Below are 26,105 nucleotides of genomic sequence, written 5' to 3'. Positions count from 1 at the left end.
TACGCCATTGCCCTCACTGTTCACATTCTCCACGCCTCCGCCCTCACTGCTCCCATCCCCCTCGCCACCGCCCTTAGCGCCACCTCCCTCACCCTCACCGACGCCTCCATTCTCCACGCCATCGCCCTCACTGTCCCCACCCACCACGGATTGGCCCTAAACGTACCCCTGCCCATTTCACACTTTCTCACTACCACGGTCTCCTTCCACTCTCATCGCCACTGCCCCCTCCCCCTTCCCTTTTTCCGGCCCATGTCCCCTCCCCCTTCCCTGTTCTAGCCCCCTACCCCCCCCCCCCCCCAATCACCCATTTCCTTTTCTTTTTCTTTTTTTGTTTGTTGTTTTGCAAGTTATGTCGGTTCTGGTGTTGGTGTCGCCATGGTTATGGCCGACTCCGAAGCTCCTCTCGGTGCGGTAGAGTGCCGGCTCGTGTGGGCATGATGGCACTGATCTTTTTGGCACTTATGGGGTCTTTTCTATTGGCACGAAAGTGCAAGCGCTTATCGGTTGTTGTGTCGACAACTCTTTTCATGGGGAAATGGCTTTTAGTCATCCCCTTCTCCAGATGGCTCATTCTATGGCATGTGACACCAGGTCGCTTTCCACTCCGTGGTTCTCGGTTTTGTATACCCAAACTACCTGTTTTTCATGCTACTTATCTTTTTTTCGTATCTTTTTATGTATCCTGTTTTTCTGTTGGCGTTGGGCATGCGTGAATGAATAGCCCAATTATCTATCAAAAACAAAAAAAAAAAATTATAGTGTGTCTTGGGATGAAAAGTGCAGAGGACTTGGTTTGGTAACCATATCTTATCAATGATTTTCAGTGTCAGAAGGAAGGATTGTGGCCAAACTGGAGGGGCCCTTGCATTGCACCCCCACAAAATAAATAATAAATAAATAAAACTTAAGGGGCCCAACACCAGCTAATAGTGGGACTGGGAACCAAACCAACATTGATGGGTTCAATCAGTTTGGGTCCAGAGTCAATGTTATATGTTGATTGGGCCCACTTGCATATTTGAAGTAGCAACCAACAAAATTGCTCAAGCCCATAAAGAATTAATATATGTTTGTTTTTAAAGAAAAAAACCAACGCATCACAAAATATTTTTATTTTTTCATTCCTCCCTGTTCATATGGTTTTAGTGCACGGTATCGGAATGGGTATTGGTCAATTCGGAAACTAATATGGTATCGGATCGGTTAGCGGTATGGATCGGCTGTATCGGACCTTTGCCCTTGATTCTTTTTTAAAAATAGATTTTTTGATCATTTTACCCCATGTTCATATCATATCACCAATACGGTATTGGATAGATCACTTGCAAAACTGGTACGTATAGCCCTTATTCCGATAACTCAAACCATGTCCCTGTTCCCTGATGAGGATTGAGTCTTCTCCACCATAGACTAAAAATGAGTAAATGACCTTATAATAGGAAAATTGAAGAAAGTGAGGTAATATTATTCCATATATAAAAGAGAAGTAAAACCCCTCCATTAAAGTAATGTAAGTGATAGTTACAACTACCCAAATTAAAATAAGGAAGCTTTACGCAATGTTTACTGACTAAAACCCAAAAAAGGAATTAGCCTTTAATGATATATGTTCTGCCTCCCTTCTTAAGGGAGGTAAAGTTAAAAAGCCCATGCTTCACAAACGTTTGAAAACAACTCAATCTGGAGAATTTGTGAAAGAATTCATAGATCAGATGCTGTCTTCCTCCCTCTATCCCTTATAGACGATAGAGTAAGTGAAGCACAAGAAACGAGCTTTAGAGCAATTTTATTACTTTAATGCTTCTCCCAATAAACTAGAGCTTCAAAATTCTTAAATTGATGAATAATGAACAGAGAGAGAGAGAGAGAGAGAGAGAGAGAGAGAACCAATGTTGGAATTTCAGAAGCCTCTGCTAAGAAAGGGAAGAAATGGAGAATACTCATTTCAGAAAAGGCACAGTGCATATCTGCAACTAAATCAACAAGTGTATATTTCCTGAACCCCACAGGAAACCAAACTAGCAACTGATGACCCAGAAAGGATTCCTGAGACACGAATGACCAAATATTAAAAGAATGGTGCAACAACAAAACATATACTTTCAAACCCAATGCTTAAGCACCCACATCACCAATCAAACAAAATTAAACAGTAAAATAAGCCCAGAACCTCCCTCTCCCCACTTGGTCACTCCCATCACAACAGGGGAACAAGAGTGCGACAGGAAATAAATTCCGTATTTTCTCCTTTCGATCTCCTGCTCTTTTCTTCTTCTTCTCGACAACAAAGAGACAAGTAATGAACAGGGGAAGATAAAACAGAGGAAAGAAAATGAAAAAGAAGAGTTCTAATAAGCCTCTTTAGTCTTTTTCTAACTCTATAAAGATCATGAAAGTGGTTCATTAAGATGAGGAAGAAGAACCATTAGCGGTGACCACTTGAGGACTAGTAGTATGACTGTGGAGACTGAGACCATGAGTTTGATTGTGAATGTCATCGAGGCTACTTCTACTGCTGATGTTATTGTTGTTAGCGTTCTCTCTCTTGGTAGAACTGTGCTTGTTATTATGCATCCACACCTTCAAAATTCCCTTCTCAACACCAACCTCATTACAGAACTCCTCCACCAACTCTTTATCCTTCTTCTGCAGCTTCCAACCCAATTTCTCGGAGAACGCAAACATCTTCTCCTTCTGCTCCTGATTGAATTTCGTCCTGAACCGTTTCCGCCCATCTGGGTTCGCCGTGGTTGCCGTCGTCATTGTCGTTGCTGCAACTACTTGATGGTTATCTAACGGACCCGACAATCTGGTACTCAAAGCAAGCAACATTTGAGGTGCAGACGGGTAGTAGGAAGACGAGAGTGGTGGTGGGGAGGATGAAGGTGAATTGGGGCTCCGCCCACGAACGACTATAGAAGGATGTGGTGGGGGGTAGTAGTGGTGTTGGTGGAGGTCGAAGGAGAGTGAGGCTTCTTCAGGCTCACGGCGGTGGAAGTTGCGGTGGCATCCACAAGCGGCGCATCTGAGGGAAGTTGGGTCGGTGAGGGTGGCGGAGGGAGATGGCATGAATTCTCCACAGCCATCCAAGGCATGGCCTCCTAAGCTTGCGGCGTGATTCTTCTGACATTCTTTGTAAATAACCGGCACGGGCACCTGCACAACCGGGCTAATTGGGCGGGGGTGGTGTATGCGCTTGAGTACGCCGTTGGTGAAGGATAAGGTCTTGGGAGTATGGTGGTCTGCTGTCGGCTTGGGTAGTTGGATCGGTGGTGGTGGTGGTGGTAGTGTAGTATCTGATTCTGTTTCCTGGGATTTGGCGGTGGTGGTGGGGTTGAGGGTTAAGTTCATGGTTGAAGTTGAAACATTTAGGGTTAGGGTTTAAGAAACTGGTTGGAGCAGAGAAATTAAGGGTTCATTCCATGTCCATGGAAACGGCTGGTAAGAAAGGAAGATGACTGAGAGTTGGGGTGGGAGAGGGACTTTGGGTGAACACAGAAACAGAGAGAAGGAGAGATCAAGGAAGAAGAAGATGGTGATGATGACGATGATGATGGGATTGGATATTGATGATCAGTGATGAGACTTGAGAGATGAGTAACAAAAATCTGAGTTTTTGTGGACAGGTGAAGACAGGGGATAGAGAGGGGGGGGGGGGGGGGGGGGAAAGAAAAAACCCCAAATGTACAATTCTTAACCTCTCATTTCTTAACCCTAGTTCTAATCAATCCCGTCTGAAGCTTATCTCTCTGCTCAAGTCTGCACTCTCTTCACTCACTCTGGTTAGTGATTGCCAGTTTTAGCAGGACGAAGGCTGAAACGCAGGAATTGTTGTTTTAGTTTTGTATTGTAATAAGGAACATACATACATGTGGATGGGTTAAATGGCATTATTATGGGAAACCAACAACCTCTTCTCTCTCTCTCTCCCCTCATCAGTCATCATCATCATCATCATCAACATGTGGATGATGAATCTCACAAATTCATGACTTCATCATCATCATCATCATCATCATCATCAATTATTTCCTTTCTTCTCCCCCCTCCCCTTCTAACGTTTCAACCTCACAATTCGATTTCACTTCACTACACGGAGCTTTGGAAGCTTCTCTGGTCTTGTGTTTTAGTTAATTTTGGTCATTAAGTGTAGGTACATTTCTGTAAATTTACATTGTGAACCCTCATTAATCGTCTGGAATGACTCTGGCCCTCTCAACAAACAGTGATAGAGAGAAGACAACCTATTTGAATCCTTTGCGGCCTGGGGTTGAGCGGTCATCGTGCTGTGCTCAATTCTCGATCATCACGTAGATCCAATGGTTGATAGAAGAGCTCAATTCAAAATTACCACTTAAAATTCAAAGGGTAAATTACACGTCACCCCCTAGTTTTCAAACGAAACTCAAATCACCCCCTCTACAGTAACGATGTTAGTTTGCTATTAGTTATGAGTATGAAAGGATTATTTTACCCTTATACTAAAACATTAGAATTAAATTTATAATATTGCCCTTCCTTCATCTTCAACATTGATCAAGGGTAGTTTAGGGATTTAAATTTATTTAATTGGCTAACATCATCATTTAACAACATAAAACTAACGGTAAAGATTAATTTATCATATTGGGGTCTAAACCAGGGGGTGACCTGAGTTTCGTTTGAAAACTAAGGGGTGATGTGTAATTTATTCAAATTTAAAATGGTTGGAGTTCATCTATCAACCATTTGATCGGCATATAATCCGACGTGGCGACCTGAGAATTGAGTGCAACACGATGGCTACTCAACCTCAAGCTGTAGAGGATCCAAATCCCAATGGAGTTATTGTCTCACGAGTCATGAGAGCACTCTATTCTTGATTGCACTTGGCTCCCGATTCCCATCCAAGGGCTGTCCCACATAAAAGCGCTACCTCCATCTCATCCATTGTCAATATCTTCTAGGCGGGCCTAGGCTTTATTTGGGTGGTCGTACAGCTGAGATGTGATGAAACTTGTCTTCTAATAATTTAGATATTGAAGATCAAAGGACAAATGTTTTATGCGTCGGAACGTAAGATGCGCCCAAACAAATGGGGGTGGGCAAAATAACCGCCCCGCCCCCCATAGCTACATCTTACGAGCTTGTGCGGATGGTCTATCTATAGGGGTTGGCCTTTCAAAGAGGCGTGCGCCTATCAATCCTATGGGGAAGCATTAGAATTAGTGGACTGAATTGCCATTTTGCTCAAGCCGTTTGGTTCGGGTCTCGCCTCTCTTATACTCTCCCTCTACCAAGTCAACTTCCAATTCACCTTCTCAAAGTTGGCATCACCCTCAGCCTCACTCCTTCAAGCTCAATTTAGATGCTTCTCTGAGTGGGGGGATAAAGAGGGACTCAGTTGTGTGAATCGAAATAGTTGCGGCATTCTTGCTATGGTAGTCTCAGCCTCTGCTTCCTTCATATTAGTTAACCAGACCGTGAAGCTTTGGCATTAAGAATGGAAATGCTCCATAGTATCTCAGAGGGAATTGATAGTCTGGAGGTGGAGTCTGATTGATTATTCTTCTAGATATCAAACACCTTGTAACTGTTTTCATGAATTGTTCATTCCATCACATTCCCAGAGAGATTAACAGAATAACAGTGTGATCGACTCCTCATCTAAGATGGCCTTGTCTTGTGTGTGTGAGACAATTTGACCGTTTTCCATTCTTTGGTTATCTGACTTATATAATTCAGATGTCTTGTGTTGATCACACGTTAATAAATTTTCTATTAAAAAAAAAAAAAAAAAAGGATAACGAAGAAATGCAAAATGATAGAGCTCATACACAAGAAAAGTGGTGTAGCAAAGAACCAACATCCACGAACACCAATCGATTGGAATTTTTTTTTCTCGTAATCTAACAACCAATTGGATGATTACACAACAAAGGAGTAAAGCGTTGTGATAAACATTTGCTGTTTTAAATTACCAAAACGCCCTTAAAGTCAGATGCTCCCATGCAATCTAATAATGTGGTGGTTGTATAATGTGACACGTGGGCTTATACTCGTGTCTCATCTTATGGATTTGGATCCTCTACTGTCGAGCTGCCCGGCAAGATCGTGCTGTCGAGACACAGCAAGGCGATGAATGACTGCCTTACCCCTGCTCGGTCAAGGCGCTCGGACAGAGGTGAGACGGTCATCCCCGCCTTCTTGTGTCTCGATAGTACCATCCTGCCAGTACCATCCTGCCGGGCAGCTCGGCAGTAGAGGATCTGGATCCCTCATCCAAGTCAAACTATATTTTGCTGACTTTGGACGAGGGATTAGTATAACAATGGTTTTGTCAGGCGGAAGCTTAAAATTAAAGATGACGCAATTAAAAGAAGGATTATGGGTAAGGGTACTCTGCTTATCCGCACGCACTACTTTACCTGACCCAACCGTCGTCGACTTCACTGACTACGATGGGCAGCCACAATAATTATGTTCCTTTTAATGGGGATTAATGAAAGAATGATTTTCATTAATTCCTCCAAGTCCATTTTACTTGTGAACCTTGTGTTAGTGAACTCGGATCGTTTTAGGTTAAGACTCAGGCCTCATTTGATAAACATCTCGTTTCCATTTTCTTGATTCCAAATGGGGTTTTTTGTTTTGAAAAAAACAAGGAACGTAAATTGGTGTTGTGTGCACCCAGGAACACTGTAAGTGAAATGATCGCTGCATTCCTAGTCTTTTCCCTTTTTTTAGAGGGGTGTGCTGGTTATAGCCTTCTTTCTCCCTAAATTTTTTTTATTCTATGAAATTTTTGAGTAAGATTGATGATTGGTAATACCATTTTGGAATCAATTTTAGAAGAGAATTAATGAGATTAGAATCAGCATTTGATTTATTAAAATGAGATTTTCTTAATCATTAGTGTAGAAATAGGAGTGATTCTTAGTAGAGACAAACAGCAATTCGTCTATGTAGGTATGGCGCTCCACCTTGACTCTCTTTACATCAAGCTAAGTGATTTCGTAACCTTTGCGTCGCACAGTAGAATGAAGGCTATGCACCAACGCTCTCTTCTCTATTAGCTTAATTTTTAAAAAAAATTAGTAACGATTGTCCAATTATAATAACATTCAAAAACTACTCAAATATTATCTATGGGTAGAAGGAGAAGAAGAATAAGATTGCAATTCCTAACAAGACAGATCCAAATGCCCAAGTCGCTAAGGGGTGGAAACAATTTAGCCTAATGCAATGTAAAAACAAAAAACTGTTTAAGGACCACATTTAAAAATAAAAAATAAAAAAAAAGGAAGAAGAAAGAAACAAAATGCAGGATAACGGGCCATACCCAATGCACAAGACTCTCGTGTTTCACAGGGTTTGGGAGATGTAGATGGTAAACAGTCTTACCCCTTCACAAAAAGGCTGATTCCCAAGATTTGAACCCCGACGTGCTAGAGGTAACGATATAAAGATTTAAAAAAAAAGGTGGTAAAATACTCGCATCGAATAGAGGTAGAAGAAAGAGATATCCAAATACCGCAGCCCCATTGAAAACCCTTAGAATACATACCCAAATCAATCAGGGGTAAAATACCCAAAATAGAAATCCAATGTTGGAATCTCTAACCTACAATGCTACATCTCCCTAACTCATTTGTAAACCCTATAAATGAAATTTTAAGAAGACGAAGAAGAATGAAACGATGAAGGTAGGGACCTCCGTACCTGTCTGTGGTGAGCCTATAGAAGAGAAAGAGAAAGAACAAGTTGATGTGTGAAAAACATTGGGAACAATTTATTTTTCCTTTTTTTTTCACATGACTCATTTCGGAATAGTTCTGTTAATTCCTGTTTTTTTAAGGCATTTGGCTCGGTGATTGGTGGTAGCAATGCTGATGCCATTTATTTTTTGGAGAAAAGTTCTATGTGGGGACAAAGGGACCATGACCAAACACACTGAGAGGGAGACCAATGACAATAAAAATTAAAAATGACATTGGCCTGCCATGCATGGGTGGCCCCTGCGTTCCCCCCGAGCAACCATTGGATTAATGCTCATCATCTAATCACTCCCCCCTAACCCCCCACCCCCTCCCTCAAAAAATCACACCTGAGGCAACAACGCACCTTATATGATTAACGAAATGACCATCAGAAATCTTGATTAGACGTCTAGAAATATGTCTTGTGCATTAGTATAGGCCGGATTTTAATCCTCTTCAATTCTCTAAAGTGTGCAGTGCCGCACTGCACACTTTTAGGGAATTGAAGAGGATTATTTTCTAGTAGTTTTAGTATTTTAGGGAATGATCTTGTGGGGGTCCTGGGGGAGCATGATCCTTGTGCACACACAGGCTAATGAGAGCATGTGAAAGTATCATGGTTGGCGGGATTTCAGCCTTTCAGATGGCGCAGGGCGATCATTTTGCGTCCGCTTTGTCTAGTATTGATGTTACACTCCCCCTCCCACTCCCACTCCCACTCCCACTCCCATTGAGAACTTTTCTCCTACCATTTTTTTATATGATTTGACCTAATCCGTTTACTCCCTTTTCTTTTCTATTAATAGAAGCCAACGATATGGTCACTGTTCTTAAAATCACTCACTCACTGTTCTATGAATCTAAATTATCCATTCTATTTTTATAGGTACTTTCTTTGTTTCCTCCATTCATAAATTCTTTCGTGGATTGGATTTAGTTTTAGATTTGGATAGGAATAAGTGAATAACTTTATTGATTTCTTCTAAGCTAGATTTCAACAACTCTACAATGCACATATAGTCACTGATCTAGTTTAAGATGTTGTACCTTCTCCTATCTTCCCTTATATATATACATGAATCACAAACTAGTACTTTAAATTATTCATGTGAGTTACAATGTTAAAAAGGACGTACCCAATGCACAAGAGTTCCGCCATCGAGACGTCTAGAGAAAGTCATAACGTACACAGCCTTATCTCTTATTTTAACAGAGGGGTTATCTCCAGACTCAAATCGTGACCATATGATCACAATGGAGCAATCTTACCGTTGCACAATGCAAATTGCAACGCTAACAATCATATCTTTATGTGTTCATCAAGGCTTCAATCACGACAGATCTACACCAGCACTCCCATGTGTCTATCTCTCTCCTCCTCAAAACAAAGGGATAGATTTGTCTTTTCATATGGGAATGACAGATAGACTCATAGGCCACACTCCCAGATAAAGAACTTTCTCCTAAACAAATATTTGGGTATTAATTACTAGCAAAGTGCACACCATCAGGCCATATTTTATGTGGGGTCCACAGCAATTAAGGTCTAGCCCATGACATGAGTAAATGCGTAGATGCTAACACCCCCCCCCCAACTCCATGACATGACCAATCAAGGTATAGCCCATGTATGTGGGCTCCCTTCCCCCTACCCCTACCCCTACCCCTTCCCATCACTTTTCAGCCTTTTTTTGTTCTCCCCCTTTGTGAGGTCAATTCCCCTGGATCTGTAAACCCTAGTAGATATCAATACAAAAATTCTTGTCCTTATAAATTCCTCCATATGAATGAATATAAAGGGATTGATTTGATTTTGATCATTCTAAGGTAGGTTATTCAATGGAACCAGTCTTTTTTGAAGAAAGTTTTCCTGTGAGCATCATCCTAAGATTCTAAAACATCACCTTATTTATGAATAGTCGAGCATACCTCCTACTATTGTGCGATACCCTCTCCCGTCCATCAAAACAATATTGATGTGGAAGCTAGTAAGAAAACCACTACTTAGTCATTGTCAATAGAGAAACCCATTCCACATTAATCATCAAAGGATTAATATTGTAAAAAGAAGAAAAGACTTAGATCTCTTGCTACAATTCATAATCTTTTCCATGCCTTACAACCGACATTCTTCATTTTCTATTAATACAATACAACTATACAACTTTGTTAATGATTCTAACCTTGAAATCTAAGTTTTCTTTCAAAATCTTGAGCGTGATGAAACCATATCAAGTGTCATATAACTTTTTTGAGAGTTTTGAGGGTTCAATTGTGAGATTTGAGTGATTGGTCTTTGGTTTTATGTCCACGCATGTTAGATAAATAGGATGAAAGGTCATGTAAGGGGGAGGGGGAGGGGGGGTTCCTTTCACCTAAATTAGGCTTTTGACATTTAGGGCCACCGTCCTTTGATTTCGCATTTCAATCAAATCACGGGAATGTGCAGATTCTGGTCTGTTTGTGATTAATAGTTGAAGGATAGAGAGAGATCACTGAAACACCCAACTGGTCTCATTTATTGGTTTCAGATCATTATCAATTATCATATGCTTTAAACTAAAATCCCCTTTTGTGCCTAGGAAAGGTGAAGAAATGACTCCCAAGAAATGAAAAATCCCATCCCTATTAGATATCTCGCGTGCAGTGCAAGTGCCATGCAGACTGGCAGCATCGATCCCCCTCTCTCATTTGAATTGTCATTTGAAAAGTCCTTTTTAACATCAATTAGATTCTAACCAAGAAAAAAAAAAAAGACAGTTTTTGAACATTTTCCATGCATGGGTGGAGGAAAACTTTGTCCTTGTAAAAAAGCAAAAGGTTTTATGCATAATCGTGTATGTATACGATTGTGTCTTGTCTTCAACAGTTGGATGGGGAAGAGAGGGGTATGCAATTACACTTCTGCCCCTCATCCTTATCCAACGGCTGTATGGGGAGGTGAAATGACCGTTGGATAGGGAAGAGAGGGGGATGTGCAATCATAGCACACAAGAGCATCACTAGGGACAGGATTTCCGCATTCACATTGAGTAGATCGATCATTTCACCACCTTATGTGTCTTTTTTTTTGGGTCAAGACCACCTTATGTGTCTACACGTAAGAAAGTGACATTAGCGATTAGTTTTGGCCCTTTTAGGGAAATGAGGCTCTAATTTAAATCGGTAGCTGATTAATCTTGAACAAAAGTGTTTTTGGCCGTCTGTCCTCATCATAGGATTTTTCTTTCTTTCGGGGATAAAATACAACATTTTCTACTTGATAGAGCATTGTTCTCTCAAGATTGAAAAGGTCAACAATACCCATATTATTATTAGGGAAAATGTTTTATTTGCCAGGGGCGTAGACTACGCCCAGACACATGAGGGGTGGGAAAAAGATCGCCCCGTCCCATCCCCCTGAATGGTGGAATTAATGCTGCCCCCATGTTTCTGGGTGCAATCTACGATGCGGCACATTATTATTATTATTATTATTATTTTCCTTACTCCTTTTTCCACCTTAACTGACTATATAGTGAAATAATTTATCTTTTTGTTTTTTTTTTGGTAAGATGAAATAGTTTATCCAATAGCCAATTTCGATATCATGTGGTCCTGGTAAAAAAAACTGTATTTTTAAAGGGAAAAATTAAAAAGAAAAAAAACCTCCCTATATGAGATATAAATGATGGGTCCACATCATCAATATAACAAGTAACACAGCTTTTTAGCAATAATAGAGGCATAAGTGGTTTAGCATGACCTACAAAGCAACTAGTAAAATGAGGTTTAGGGCTCCGATAAATAATCCTCTCCAATTTCCGAAAACTATGCAATGTGGTAGTTCGGGATAGAGATGTCAATATGTGGCAGATTGGATATCCAATGGTGCCGAGCTCAATAAAAAATAAAATAAAAAAAAAAAAAATAAAAAAAACATAGAAGTCAATGAGTTTAGGCCATTAGATGTCCAAGTAGCCACGTGTCGAATCGACACCCTAAACTACCTGCACTGGACAGTTTAGGGAATTGGAGAAGATTAAAATCCCACTAAGCTGGTTGAAGGGTTGTTTTTAGTGGGATTGGGTGCCTTTAATCCCTTCAAGCACCCTTTATCATAGACAGGTTTCAGGTTTCTGATGCACAGGACTAGATTCTAGAACCCCTGGACCCCACTCCCTTTCTTTGATGTCATAATGACAATTAAAATCGCGGGAAGAAACACAAAAAAGATTATAAATAAGGGGAAGTGTTTCGTGTGGGGAGGAGTGTGGCTCTGCATGTGCGGGTCAATGGGAGTGTGCCTGGAAGCATTAAGTGGGCGGTCATTTCTGCTTTTCAGGGGCGGGTGGTCATTTTACCCCTTGTGTCTGGGCGTGGGTAGTGCACTTCTCACAAAACATTTCTCTTGTAAATAATAAGGGAGAAGCAAACCAACAAGGTGTGGTAAAATGGTGTCGAGCATTTAAGGGCAGCAATGTCATTTCATGTGAATAAGAAAGAGATAGACACAGAAGTGCTAGCACACCATATCCCAGTAGCTTAGAGAACTTTTTCCCAAATAATAACAAGGGCAAGAGATCGTTACTTGGTTGTGTAGCCTGCACCAATGTGAGGGCCAATGAGAGCACATGCACCAGGTTTTTGGATTTTATAGGAGACAAGATTGTAAATTCATATGCTCCTATGTCTAGGCATAGGAATTGTGGTACAGCAGAGTTCATTTTCCCTAATAATAATATGGGAAGCAGTTTTCTGTACGGGAGTGTGGCCTACGCCAGCACTCCCATGTGTCTATCTCTCTCCTCCTTAAAACAAGGGGGTAGAGGTGTCTTTTCATATGGGGGAAGAGAGAGATAGACTCATGAGAGTGTTGGCGTAGGTGACACTCCTGGACAGAGATCTTTTTCCCTAATAATATTATTAAAAAAAATAAAAACGAAACCCTATTGCCAGATAATAATAATAATAATAGTGTGGAAAAAAGAACGCTACCTGATTGTGTGCGACACGTAGTTTCTACGCCAAGACACAGGGCCGCACAAAATGACTATTGTGCTTCCAAGGAAAGGCAAAAATCCCTAAAGGACGCAACGTTCATTTCGTATGGCCAATATCTAAGTGCAAAAGCCCCACGCGATCAGGTAGCATTCTTTATACCTAATAGTGTAGAAACTTGAATGGACTGCACGAACTCTCTAAATTCAGTTTTTAGTAATGAATGACTTTACGCAGATGCCAGATAAGGACATTAGCAGAGGGGGTTTCTCAATTAAATTCTTTATTGAGTATTTGTTTTGTATATTCCTTTTGGTGAGACCGTGAGAGTGGTATCAATGGGGACACAAGTTAGGGCATCATACACGAGGGGCAAGACAGTCATTTCAAAGGGGAAGAATGAGATACACACAGTGAACGTTAGCTTACGATACCATCTTTTCTCTTCACTAGCTTGTTTTGGGTTTTTCATTCCCTTCACATCTTTATTTAGTCATCCATTAAAGTTAAGATAATATGTTGAGTTGAAAGAATGCACGTCTGATCATGGTTCGTGATCTAGGTATCGGCTGGATCGAATTGGATCGGGATCAAATCGGCCGATACGGATTGGGATCACCCAAACTCGGGCAAATATGACACTTTTGTCCCTGCTTTCTTATAAAAACGTAAACTTTTTACATTTTTACCTCTGTCCATACAGCTGGATCGGATTGGTGTCACCGATACCAAACTGATCCGGCCAAAATTGGCCGATCAGATCCGATACCTCAAGCCATGGGTCTGATGCCTTTATTGGCACATAATAGGCCTACAGGTCCACTATTCAGTGAGGTGATAGTCAACTGACTCACTTTTCCGCTTGATTCTAAGGACATTTCAATTTTCCGGCATGATGGAACCCGAACACTCCCAGTAACGAAGAAAAAGTTTGGTTATCAAATGGGCTACACGCTCTACTTTATTTGGGCCTGAATAGAGGGCCCGCCGGGCTTGAGCTAGAGGAGGTCTTAATTGACACACTCAAGCCCTACCCACTCTCATCCCACACTCCAAGTAGGAACAATCATGGGCCTGCTTGTCCTGTCCAGGGAGTTATAAGTAGCATGAAAGTGAGGACAATTACCCAGCTAAGAGTGTCAATTGGTTCGATTTCTATTATTCGACCTGATTTTGGTTCAGTTCAAGATACAAAATGCAAAAATAAAACAAACCAAACCGAACTGAGAATAGGGACACATTTTAAAACAACAAGAGCTTGACATGTGGAAGATGTTAAATTCACAATGCTGAGCTTAAAAAAAAAAAAAAAAAAAAACTGGGTCAATCGAGCTCGGCACCGTTGGATTTAACATATTCAACGTGTTGAGCTCTCAGCCCCAAACTACACCGCAGTGCACTTTTAGGAAATTGAAGAGGATTTTAATCTAAGAGGGGCATTTGATTGAAATCTAAATCTGATTCAATTTGAGTAAAAGCCAAAGAGGGAGGGGAAAAAATACCCAAGTCTTTCCTATTCTCACTATTTTTTTTTTCCTTTACCAATATATATATATTTTTTTTAAAAAATGGTTTTAAGGAAGGATTACCGGTCAAGGCTTCAATATCCAAATGGCGCCAGATCGATTCTTCCTGTGCCTTCTGTAGAAATTGTATTGAATCCTACTGGCATCTATTCCTTTCGTGCGATTGGGTCAAACATATCTGGGTGGCTGGACCTCTGGGTCTTCTTACTGAATCTCTGGTTTACGATTCCCTAATTGACTTTTGCTTTAAATTCTTCGGTTCAAAATTGTAAAATAAAGCCTCTTCAACTTGGTTTTTTTAGGTGTTTATCGTTACCTGTTATTTTATTTGGTCAACAAGGAACAGAGTTTTGTTTCGACTTGAAAAACCGAATGCATTATGGGTAATTAAACAAGTAGAACGATGGATTGCTGATTTAAATTTACATCCCCCCTCCTTATCTTCCAATGATGTATTGATGCTGCCAAACGTTACTTATAATTGGGTTCCTGGGTTATCTGTGTCGCAATTTAAATATCCCATTTTAATGTGTCCAGGAATCCAGATTCCAGGAGTAAGACTGGGAGGCTGGTCGTACCTTTTTGGGTTGGATGGACGGTTTTTGTTTTTAGCTGCAGGAAATATTGTATCCTCTTTAGTCTGGGAGTCAGAATTGTACAGCATCAGGACTGGGCTAGACCATGCAGCTTACTTAGGATTGCAGATTAAGGAGATTTGGTGCTCTAATCAACTTGTTGCCAATGCCCTTCCATCTCCTACTAACAATACTTGGCCATATCTCTATATTAAAGACTTAATGCATATAAGTAACAGGACGTCAGACATTACCTACTCTATGTTTAAAGATGACTTATGTTTAGGTATAACTCTAAACCTTGCGTCTCGTGCGCAAGAGAAACAATCGGTGTTCTACCAAGTTTTTTAGTTAATATATTTCTTTGGTTTCATAAAAAAATAAAAAAAACATAACCTCCCATAGTCCCATGTAGGGGTGCAAGTTTGACCTAGTGAGACTAACCCCCCAACCTCTCCTTGAACCCCAAAAAAGGTATGGGCTAGGCTCAGCCCGTGCTCTGGGCCAGGACTGAGATTTTCAAGCTCAGGTTTGGGTCGGATCAGGATTGAGGCCTTGGTCTAAGCCCACCCCACCTCAGGGTTGGGAAAATCCTATCATACCCAAGGTTGGTGAATGTTACTTTACTTTTTTGCACTTTTCGTATTACATTTTTTTTTCAATTACGATTGATCATGTCATTTCACATAAATACTGTATTAAATTTTATTTTTTTTTCCTAAATTAGTCAACTACATTATGTAACTATCAATTTTTTTTAAAACCCATTTTTTTTACCACTACAAATACTACATTAAATAACTTTTGGGAATAAAAAAGAGTCAATTAAAAAAATGTTATCACTTCTTAGTTCAGCACTTTGGTGACAACAAGTTGCACTCGTATTTAAATATAGGGAAAAGAACGCTACTTAGTCGCATGGCTAGCGAGGCTAGACGCAGAAATGCACGAAAGTACAGTGCTACCCCCATGAAAAATCCAAAAATTCCGTCCAGGCACAATGCTTGCACGTGCTTTCCCATTCGGCAACACGCACATGCAGGCTCTAGAGGTCCGGGCTGTGATCTCTTTCCCTTTAAATACATAATAATATTCAATACATATATAAATATCCGGAGCAAAAAAAATACATATATAAATATATAAAATGTAATTATACATAATTACATCATATATAGGGTTTGTGAGGGTCAATCAAGGCTAACCCAAACCCGGACCAATCAAGTTCAATACTGATTGGGCTTAGCTGTGCCCGACGGCGCTGGGCCTGGGTATAGATTTCTCAAGCCAACCTTGTGCTGTTTTGGGCTTAGGCTGAGTTAATGGTACCTAGAAAGGATTGAGCTCGTCTCTAGGGAGCCCAGCACCCCCAAGGTGCATCCAGTCATTGGCCTGTGCCGCACACATCCCTAGGCATGCACTGAGATGTGTGCGGCACAGTCCAACCCATGGATGCCCCCTAGGCACTCCCTGGGCGTTGGGCTCCCTGGAGAGGAGCTGGATCCACCTAGGATTGGGCTGCCAGCCTTGTTACACCCATGCTCCAGTGCAAATAATTATCACCTCCAATTCGCTGTCCGCTTCAATTTCCTCCAGTGGACCCATGTAAGTCTACGCATCTCCTTTCCATTAAATTTTAATACAATCCAATCAGCCACGTTGCACCAAGGCCCATGCTCTCCAAGTCATATTTGGGATCAGATTTATAAAAATAATTTAAACCGCATTTAGTTATTATTATTATTTATTAATACAGAAAAAAAGAGAGGAGACATATCAGGATGGATCTCATTCTATGATCGGATCAGAACGATCTCATTCTATGATCGGATCAGAACTCGTCCATTCCATCACAAACAATAATTAATTAGCATTTAAAAAAAAAGAAAACAAAAAATCTATGAATCTCAGGATCGGATTCGGGTGAGTCAATTATTTGGTGATAAAGGAATCAACTTTTGATATCTCCATGAATAATAATTGCATATGCATATCATCAATCATCCCCCATGTGAATATGTGACGTGTGATACGTACCAAAACAAACATCCCCACATGCAAAGATCCACTGATTTTCTTTCTCTCTCCATCATTATATTCCATCCAATCCTTAGGCTTGGGCTTGGGCTTTGGCTTGGGCTTGGTTTTGGGCTGGCCCCATCAAGTTAGGCCTTATCTGATCTAACTCGTACCTTTTCTAGCCCATCCATCAGTTACACCCTTGGCCCAGCTGAACTTCAAAAACTATCATCATCATTATTATTATTTATTTATTTATTTATTTATTTTAAATTTCATACATTAGATTAAAGTGATGTGGACAATATGTTCACAAAATTTTAGTACCAACAACCCTATACTTCATAGAATTAAAGGTAACAATGGCGGTATTCAAAGCTATTTCATTACTGGCAATAGAAGATAATAGACAAGCCATCATCAGATCTTTATGGGTTACCTTGATGTATAAAGTAATGGGAAGAGTTCTCTATGGGGAAGCGTGGCCCTTACATGACGCAAAAGAATCACCTGGGCAAACATTTTCCCTTCCCAGGGTTTGACGGTCATTTCGCCCCCTTGTGTCTTGGCATAAGGGCCTAGGGCCACACTCCCCCACAAAAACCATTTCCCATAAATTGATACATGAATTAATATCAACATAATCACCCTACACTTCCCCAATTACTTAAAACATACTTTCACCCCGCCACAAAAAAAAATTTTTTTAGAAAAAAAACAGAAAGGTCATTTCATCCAAAAATAAAAAATAAAAAATAAAACAAATAAATGTAATAAAATACCTGATCAAGATTTTCTTGAGGAGGCTTAGTAGGAGGGAATGTGATCCAAGAGAGTGTGAAATGTAGAATTTTGGGGAGATGTGTATGGACAAGACAATCCTTCATTAAAGTGGGGAATGGAATTGAAATGGGTTTGTAGATCTAGTAGTGGGAAGGTGTGAAGTGTGTAAAATGAGCTTTCTAATCCTTCCATGCAAGTGTTGTTGTCAAGCATTTAAGTGTGGATTTGAAGCAATTGCAGAGATAATAGCCAAAGCACATGTTTCCCATCTGGCTCTTCTCAGTGCTCACAATATAAGTAATTAAGATCTTTATTCCCAACCATGCCCACATGCTATGAATGTATCTGTGGTAGAAGAAGACGGTGGGTGATGATAGAAGTTTGTTGCATTCCTTCTTTTATTTATATTTCATTATCACCTCCAATTGTGACACCCTCCAATCTCTCACATGGGAGTTGAAATGACCACTTACTCACTGTCTATACATACTTCCCAAGGTAGCGGGTAAGTGATCATTTCACTCCCATGTGAGGCATTGGAGGAAATTAGAGGGTATCCGAATTGGAGGAGATAAAAATTCTTCTTCTTCCATGACACAAATGTCTTCTCTAGATTTTAGTAATTTATTGTGAAGTGAGAGAGAGAGGGAGAGAGAGTAGTGACTGTTCCAATTGTACGTTCCACTTTTCATCATAAATTGAACAATTATTGCCAATTGTTACTTCCTATACTTTTTAATTTTTATAGGCTTTGGATAGTTGGGGAATTAAAGCATTGATTCAGATTAATGGATGTGGGTAGAATTGGCTGGTGGAATTAAGAGACTTTGAAGTAATTTGAGGATTATCATTTGTGTTACTGTGAAATATAGTTCGATCCACACTTGAATGAATTAATGAAACCAGTTGGAAGCCTCATTAATTATTTTTGTGTTTCGATCCATAGAGGACGGTTCACCCACTATCTTATAGGATTTATAAATCCTTTTTATGGTTTTACTATATTCCAAAATACCTTTCCAATACCCTTTTCCATTTGGAAAATTATCACTTGTAATTCTCTGTCCAGTCCTATTTCCAAATACTTATAATAAGAGAGGCATAGACCCCACTTGGGCAGAGTATTCGGGCAAAGGTGGAATGATCATTGCACCCCCACTTGTTAGGGGGTATTAGGGAAACTAGACAAGATAAGGAATTACAGGGAATAAAGATCCTTCCCACCCTCTCCCGTCTTATGATGAATGGAATCTCATTCATCATGGGTGGAGGTAAACTCTTTTTGGTTTTTTAAATTCTAAATCTTTAAGATGAAAAATGGATAAACCCAATCAGTTAATGACACCTGTTAGAATTTAGGGGGGTGAAGAGATGGTGGTTGTTGGATGTGGAGAAAAAAGAAAATTGGCCTCAATAAGACAATAAGTTGGGTGGGTAGACGCATGTGAAGTTGTCGATGGCTTGCACATGCCCTCCCTATGGTGGCCGGTGGTGGTGATGTGATGGTGATGGCGGTGGAGGATTACGACGTCGACTGTGTGGAGGAGGCCGATCGAGAACTCAATTATTTCCATTCATATCTCACACTGTTATGTTGTGTTGTGTTGTGTTGTGTTGTTGTTAATTGGTTTTTCTCTCTCTGTCTGTCTCTTGATCACTTTTCTATTTTTCTATTCTTTTAATGTTTCCAACTCCACAGTCCACATGGGGAGCCCACAACATTCACTCACTTTTGCAACAGTGAAACTAAGTAGTTTTTGGTTCTAAACACTAAAAGTCCAATCGTCATGTGGTGGGTCATAGATTTGATCTCTAGCGGAGGTACTACTACGTCCTTTTAATGGTTACTTCTCCGACGGGGTACGTATGATGTTCGGATCATGGTTTTATTGCACGGAATTGGAACAGGTATCGGTCAATCCGAAAATTAATACAGTATTGGATTGGTATCGCATGGATTGGGGGGATAAATTTGCTTTTGATTTTTCTTTAAAATGGGGTTTTTTTTTATCATTCTACCCCTTATTCGTACCGTGTCATTGATATGGTATCGACAAGATATTGGGATTCATAAATTAGTATGGATCGCCCAATACGAGTGATACGATATCAATACCTCAAACCATAGTTAGGATGTACGTTGAGTAAAATACTATTCTATGTAAATCCAAAACTGAATTGGACTGAACTTGATAGTAGTCTGATAACAAACTGATAAGAAATCGGAACAAAAATCAAAATATAATTGGTTTGAACTGAAAACTTCTTTAACGGTTTCGTTTCGGGTTGGCTCAGTGATAAATTGAAATTGGTTCAATCCAATCAAAATCGAACCAACTGATTGACCACCTTAGCTGTATTTTACATCCATTAGTTCTGGTTCTTGGTGTCTACATATACTTGAGAAAACTCTCTTTACCTTAAGGATATGCAATGAACCACCAACAATCCCAAAATGTTCTTGGCACAGTTCCATGAATCTCATCCAACCACGAAAATCAATAGACCAAGAGAAAATCTCATCCAACCACCAAAATTTCATACAAAATATGGATATATTTATAGGATTTTTTTTTTTTTTGTAAATATAAAATAAAATTTTCTCTATTGCGAAAGCACTAGTCATTTTTAAGTAACAATTAATTCTGTAGCATTGGATATTTTATTCTTAATAGGAATGGATAATTCCATCGCTAATTGTTATGAAAACCATCTTTGTAGCGACGATTTGTCGTTGGTAGTTAGATTTTCATAGTAAAGACTTACAATTGCGCGTCGGGCTCCTCTCCAATGAGAAATCTGCCTAATGAGTGCCCATGTGGAATCCGACGGCAGGGCCTGGTTGGTGCACATTCCAACATGCACTCGTGGATGTGTGCTAGCTAACCCAGATGTGAGATGCTTATTGGGCATTCCCTGGGCGGTGGGCTCATTGGAGAGGAGTCAGATCCTACAATGGCTGTCTATCCAACGGATGAACGATGCATCGCAAAAGTATGACAAATGTACAATTACATTTTTTGTCCCAAAAAATGATTTTTGAGATAGTGTAAGGTTTTTGTGATGGTTTTTCTCGTCACAAAACATCCTCAGAGAGAGAGAGAGAGAGCGAGAGAGAGTATGGGCATGTAAGGTCCAGACTTGATATGATTTCTATTTCAAATTTCGGATTGATTTCATGAAATAGTCAACAAATAGATTTTTTGTCAAAATTTTGAAATTATTTTGGTTATATGAAGTCTATTAATATGAAATATTTCAAGAATAAAAAAATCCATTTGATAGTTCAATTTCTAAGAATAGACTCTCTATATTTTTTTGGGAAGGGTGGTGGTGGTGGTGGCAAGCTGGGGTAGTGGCAGTGGTGGTGGTGGCGGTGGCAATGGTAGTGGTAGCGATGATAGTGATGGTGGTGCTGGTGAGACCGTTAGGAGAAGAAAAAGGATGGTGTTTTATTTTTAACATACAATTACTATTTTACCAATCAAATTAACTATGTGCTCATTAAAGAATAAAGAGCAAGAGTGAAATCAAACGAAATAGAAATTCTGAAACAACTTCTCAACAATTTCAAAATTTCTATTCCACTTGATTTCTATTTCACTAAAATAAGATGCAAAAATCAAACCAAACAATTTCCAAATTAGAAATTACCCCTGAAATTGCAATAGAAATAAATCATACCAAATGAAGCCCTAACTAACGTGTTTTATCCATTCTAATGGGCATTTTATTATAATTAAAAAAAAAAATCTATTCTAATACAATGTGGCTTACACCAACACTCCCCTAGGTCTATCTCTCTCCTCCCCACATGACAAGATACTTCTATCCATTGTTTTCAAGACGAGAGAGATAGAAACATAGGAGTCCTGACTCCGGACAGAAAACTACTACTTCCCTATTATTATTTGATCGGATCTGGAACTTGAATTTTATTATTATTATTATCAGTATTCTAATAAGGATTAAGGAGGGAATTAAGTAGGGTCGAGCGTCTTAGGTGAGGAATGGGAAATATGTGACGGTGCAGCGCACGATGCGCATTGTTGTCAATGGGGCGCAGCTTTAGTCACGTGCTTTGTCTCAGACCTTAAATAACACTACACAGGACGTGTACTGCACATGCTTCGCTTCAGCCTTTTTTGCCTTTACTTCCAAAACTGCTATCCCCTTCCCTTCCCCTATTCTTTTTAGAACCGAAAGCGTTACCACAAAAAATTATTATTTTCTTCTCCGCGATAAATGCTTGTCTATTTCCGATTTGCCGATTTCCTTTCTCCTTTGGTCCCAACTTCGTAAAGGGCCCCTGCAATAAATAAATACCACACCTCTTGAGCTGAATTACCATAATACTTCAAATCAAAATCAAAAGAATTATCATTTTTTCTTGGAAAGAGAAAGTTACCTGGTCGTATGGGATGTGTGGTTTCTATGTTTAGATACATGGCTATGTGAAATGACCACCGCATCTTTGAGGATTTTTGTCTTTCCATGTTGTATGGCGATTAGTTCATGTGACTCTGTTTTCGGGCACAGGAGCTATGCGTCGCCGCATGCGACCACGTTCCATTCTTTTACCCTACTTTTTAAAGGATAAAGATTTCTATACTGCAATGGAATCTTACACATTAACATTTTACTTGATTGAATCCCCTAATTGCATCTCACCCATTTAAACTATTCGTAATTGCAACTCCATTCTCTCCACCATTTGTTACACACTCTTTTCTCCCCTTCGCTCTTCTCGCTTGCCACGGCAATCCATCTCTTTCTCTCTCTCTCTCTCTCTCACACACACACACATTGTCTCCCTTCCCTCTCCTTGTATATCCACCTCTCGGCACCAGCACTGTTGGGTTGCAAGGGCGGGGGGGGGGGAGAGAGAGAGAGAGCAATTGATAGATTTTATGAAGGGGGAGAAAAGGGAGACTATGGTGGATGCATAGGTGGGAGACTGCGGTATCCAAGGTTGTGAATGATGCAACGAATGCGACAATGAACTGTTGAGATGCCTTTCACCCCAACCGATGATCAATAAAGTGCTAGCTTGCTAGATTTCACTACATCCAAAGATCATTTTCTTTTCATACTAGTTACTACCATAATTTCACAAACATGAGATTAGATATTATCTTGGATTAAGTTTCCCTCCACCCATAGAGGATGTTTTACTCATCATCCTAGGGTTTTAATATACATCAAAATATACCCTTTCCCGCATTCTCCCGCCCCATGGTGAATGGGATCCCATTCACCGTGGGTGGAGGGAATTTCCATCCTATTATCTTTTTTTTTTTTTGTTTGTGGTGTGAGTCCTATTATCTTTAACCACTCAATGTTATGGGATTCCATAGGTGAAGGAAAATATTCCCCTAAAAAATGATGATCGTCAATTTTGGGTTTATGGACCAAATATTAGAAATAAAAAAAAGAAGTAGATATTGTATGTAGTTTAGCAGTGGACCGGGCTGCCCGGTCCAAATATATCTATTTATACCCCACACACTCCACATTCCACAACCAAGGAAGTGTAAGCCAAGCCAAGCCAAGCCAAGCCCCTCTTTAGTCTCTCTCGCTCTTGGAGCTTCTTTTGTCCCTCTGAGGGGATTGGTTTGGTGTTGTCTGTCCCACTCCCGTAGCAATGGCGATGGCAAGGTTTGTCGGTGTAATGCTTTTGGTGCTCCTTGCCATTTCCATGCTTGAAGCCCAGGTGAGATTTTTCATTCCCTCCTCAGTTTTCAAACTCAGATAACTCAGTAAAGGGGGGAGAAATTGGTGTTGATGTTGGCTTTCCTTACAATGCTAATTTGTTTTACTTTGCATCCAAACATCAAAGCAACATTCCCAACCTCTTAGGTTAAAAATGATAAGAGAAAGGATTTTCTTATTTTGCCTCTCTATTCACTCTGGCTTTTGTTTTCCTAATTGCAGGTATCATCGGCCACTGATACGCAGTACCACTTGGACAGCGTAAGTTCTTCTTCATCTTCTTCTTGTATTCTTCTCATGTTTGATTGTACTGAAAAATTTGTGATGGTTTATGTGAAAATGCATGTACTTATCAGAGCCGAAATGGATCTGGGAGTCTGAAAAGCTACCGTAAGTGATCTTCCTTTTAGCCAACAATGTTTCTTCAAAGAGATGATTTTCTTTTACAAATAAAAAAGGAAAAAATGACTTCATGATGGCATGAGAACTTCACAGCCAGAAAATGATAAGACTAACAGATCAGGAACTGCAAATGTGGGTTAGAGCTTCAGGCTCAGGTGAAAGAGAAAGAAATGTGTTTGGCTCATTTGGGTGATGAAGGTGGTGGGGAGGTCTGGAGTCCACCTTGTTCACCCCCAAAGCTAGCCCTGCAGATCGAGCCCATAACCCATCATCTGTTCAGCACTTAGTTCCCCACCGCCCACCGCCCAAGGGACAAGGGCAAAGGATTCATTTCCTTCTGCCTGCCCAAGTGCCCAGTGCCCCCTTGCTGTTACTGGTTAGTATTTAGTTGTTCGATGTTACAGTTAACTGTTTAAAGTCCGGTATTGACCATAGTCAAACCCAGATGAACGTCGACCCCATCAATCAAGCTTTTGTATGGGGCCAGGATTTCTGAAGGGCACAGAGCCCGAGCCCATGTCTCTGTACCCAAGAAGATGTCAGCCTTCCCCAGTAGGCCATGTCTATATAAATACAAATTGGTTTGACCAGCCTTCCCTTGTGTCTGGGTGCGGGGACGGCACACGCCCAGTTAGCGTTCTCTTTCCCTTTTCATATAAATGTGTTTGATGATAATAAGTGTTGATAATTGCAGAGTGCCCCTCACAGTGCTCTAGGAGGTGCAGCCAAACACAGTACCACAAGCCATGTATGTTCTTCTGCCAGAAGTGCTGTAAGAAGTGCCTGTGCGTTCCTCCTGGCTATTACGGCAACAAGGGTGTTTGCCCTTGCTACAACAACTGGAAGACCAAGGAGGGTGGCCCTAAATGCCCGTAAAAAATAGAGATATTCTCATTTGCAACCCAGTTTTTATCAGAATTTACCTTTCCTGTTCTTGTTTTTTGTCTCTTAATTAAGTTGGTTTTGGGGTTAGTGTTCCAACGTTTAATGTAAGTCTAATCCTCCGTCGCTCCTTCGAGTTTAGAGTTTGTATTGCTCAAGACCTGAGACCGAATGAGAGTGGCCTTCCTATAATACTCTGTTTCCTTCGTTCTTATGTTTGTCTTTTTATGAATAAAAATTTAACTTTTCTATTTCTTCCATCCAACGAAATTGAAAATGATCCAAGTTCTCCTTCATCCATGCTGAAGAGAGAATTTCTTCAACCATGGAATCTTATCATTTGATTTGGCTGATGAAGGGTATTTCAAATCTTCATCAATAGAGAGGCAGGAACAAATGATGAGACTCATTATTCCAGAAGCAAATATCACTGTGGATGAAGAGATTCACCTTGGATGACAACTTTTAACTTTAAAAACACATTCTTTGGACAATTCTGAACCAAAAATGCAAGGGACAGCTCTGCAATAGGAGGTGGGCTAAGCAATTGAATTAAGGCCTCAAATTTGACATTCTAACGTACATGTGGTGTCCTTGTTCAATGCTTCAAAGTTATCCAATTGACATGCCTCGTTGCAGAAGTATGGCTGCAGAAGTTCCACTCCCATTCACTTGGCTAGACTTACATATCCGTTCTGCCAAAAACAAATGAAGTTAAACATAAAACTCTGCATTTTAGAATTTGTATCATCTAAGGGAGAGGGGCTAGCTGTAAGTTCTACAATGGTAAGGGGAAGCAATAAAATTCCCCTACTGTACTTTTGCTTTTAAGGCATTTTACTTCAAAGCATATCATACCAAATATGCAATCCCAAGTCCCAACACCTCATCAAAATGCATCCCAAAAATCAATCCTCCAAACTTGCTCCTATATATATATATATATATATTTCTTTATGGAATCAGAAAAACATACATAACCAAATAAAAAGTCCAGTACATAAGTAGGTGCATCTTTAGCCTAAGCTGCACATTCACATGCAATAGATACTTCTTTACCAAATTTACATACTCAAAAAGTTCTAATTAAACAAGAATTTTCAGAAAGCAAAATATGGTTTTCTATGGGCAATCCTCTTCTAATCCTTTGTCATTGTTAGCCAAGCGAGACTCTCTTGTGAATCCGTCCATACATCTACCTGCATTCATCCTTGTGCACGTGAGCCCTGAGACCCTTGATACAATCCCTGTAGCTATGATTCTTGTATATTCCTTGTGACAATAACCACGATAAATTAATTGGATGCAACTCCTAGTTTAGAATTCGTCTTTGTCTAGGAATAAGAAGTTAACGAGGGCTATGTTCACCCAAAAAAAATGAAACAAAATAAAAAAAGGTTATCAGTGGGCCAGGCTTAGTCCATACTCTGGCCAAGGCAAACCCCAATGTTCACCCAAGGATATGTTGGGAAGCCAAGAAAATA

The 26,105-nt window shown here is 40.1% G+C and overlaps 2 protein-coding genes and 1 long non-coding RNA gene across 3 annotated transcripts; 2 read left to right on the top strand and 1 right to left on the bottom strand.

The window, feature by feature from the left end:
- Positions 1 to 681: 681 nt before the first annotated feature.
- LOC122670453 (zinc-finger homeodomain protein 11-like) lies at positions 682 to 3,389 on the bottom strand. The gene is made up of 3 exons (XM_043867331.1): positions 2,381 to 3,389; positions 922 to 926; positions 682 to 693 (listed from the first exon to the last, which is right to left on the bottom strand). The coding sequence occupies exon 1, from the start codon at positions 3,352 to 3,354 to the stop codon at positions 2,407 to 2,409; it is 948 nt and encodes a 315-aa protein (XP_043723266.1). The 5' UTR covers positions 3,355 to 3,389; the 3' UTR covers positions 682 to 693; positions 922 to 926; positions 2,381 to 2,406.
- Positions 3,320 to 21,603, top strand: LOC122670454. Its single transcript, XR_006334210.1, has 4 exons — positions 3,320 to 3,395; positions 8,914 to 8,918; positions 20,674 to 20,679; positions 21,592 to 21,603. It is a non-coding gene; the product is annotated as an uncharacterized LOC122670454 (long non-coding RNA).
- Positions 21,604 to 23,211: 1,608 nt separating this feature from the next.
- LOC122671917 (gibberellin-regulated protein 6-like) lies at positions 23,212 to 24,646 on the top strand. The gene is made up of 4 exons (XM_043869403.1): positions 23,212 to 23,338; positions 23,560 to 23,598; positions 23,694 to 23,727; positions 24,434 to 24,646. Exons 1-4 carry the CDS (start codon positions 23,270 to 23,272, stop codon positions 24,613 to 24,615), a joined length of 324 nt encoding a protein of 107 aa, XP_043725338.1. The 5' UTR covers positions 23,212 to 23,269; the 3' UTR covers positions 24,616 to 24,646.
- Positions 24,647 to 26,105: the final 1,459 nt, after the last annotated feature.

Source organism: Telopea speciosissima, chromosome 8, assembly GCF_018873765.1.
Source record: "Telopea speciosissima isolate NSW1024214 ecotype Mountain lineage chromosome 8, Tspe_v1, whole genome shotgun sequence".
NCBI lineage: Eukaryota > Viridiplantae > Streptophyta > Magnoliopsida > Proteales > Proteaceae > Telopea > Telopea speciosissima.
This window is presented reverse-complemented; position numbering and strand designations above follow the sequence as displayed.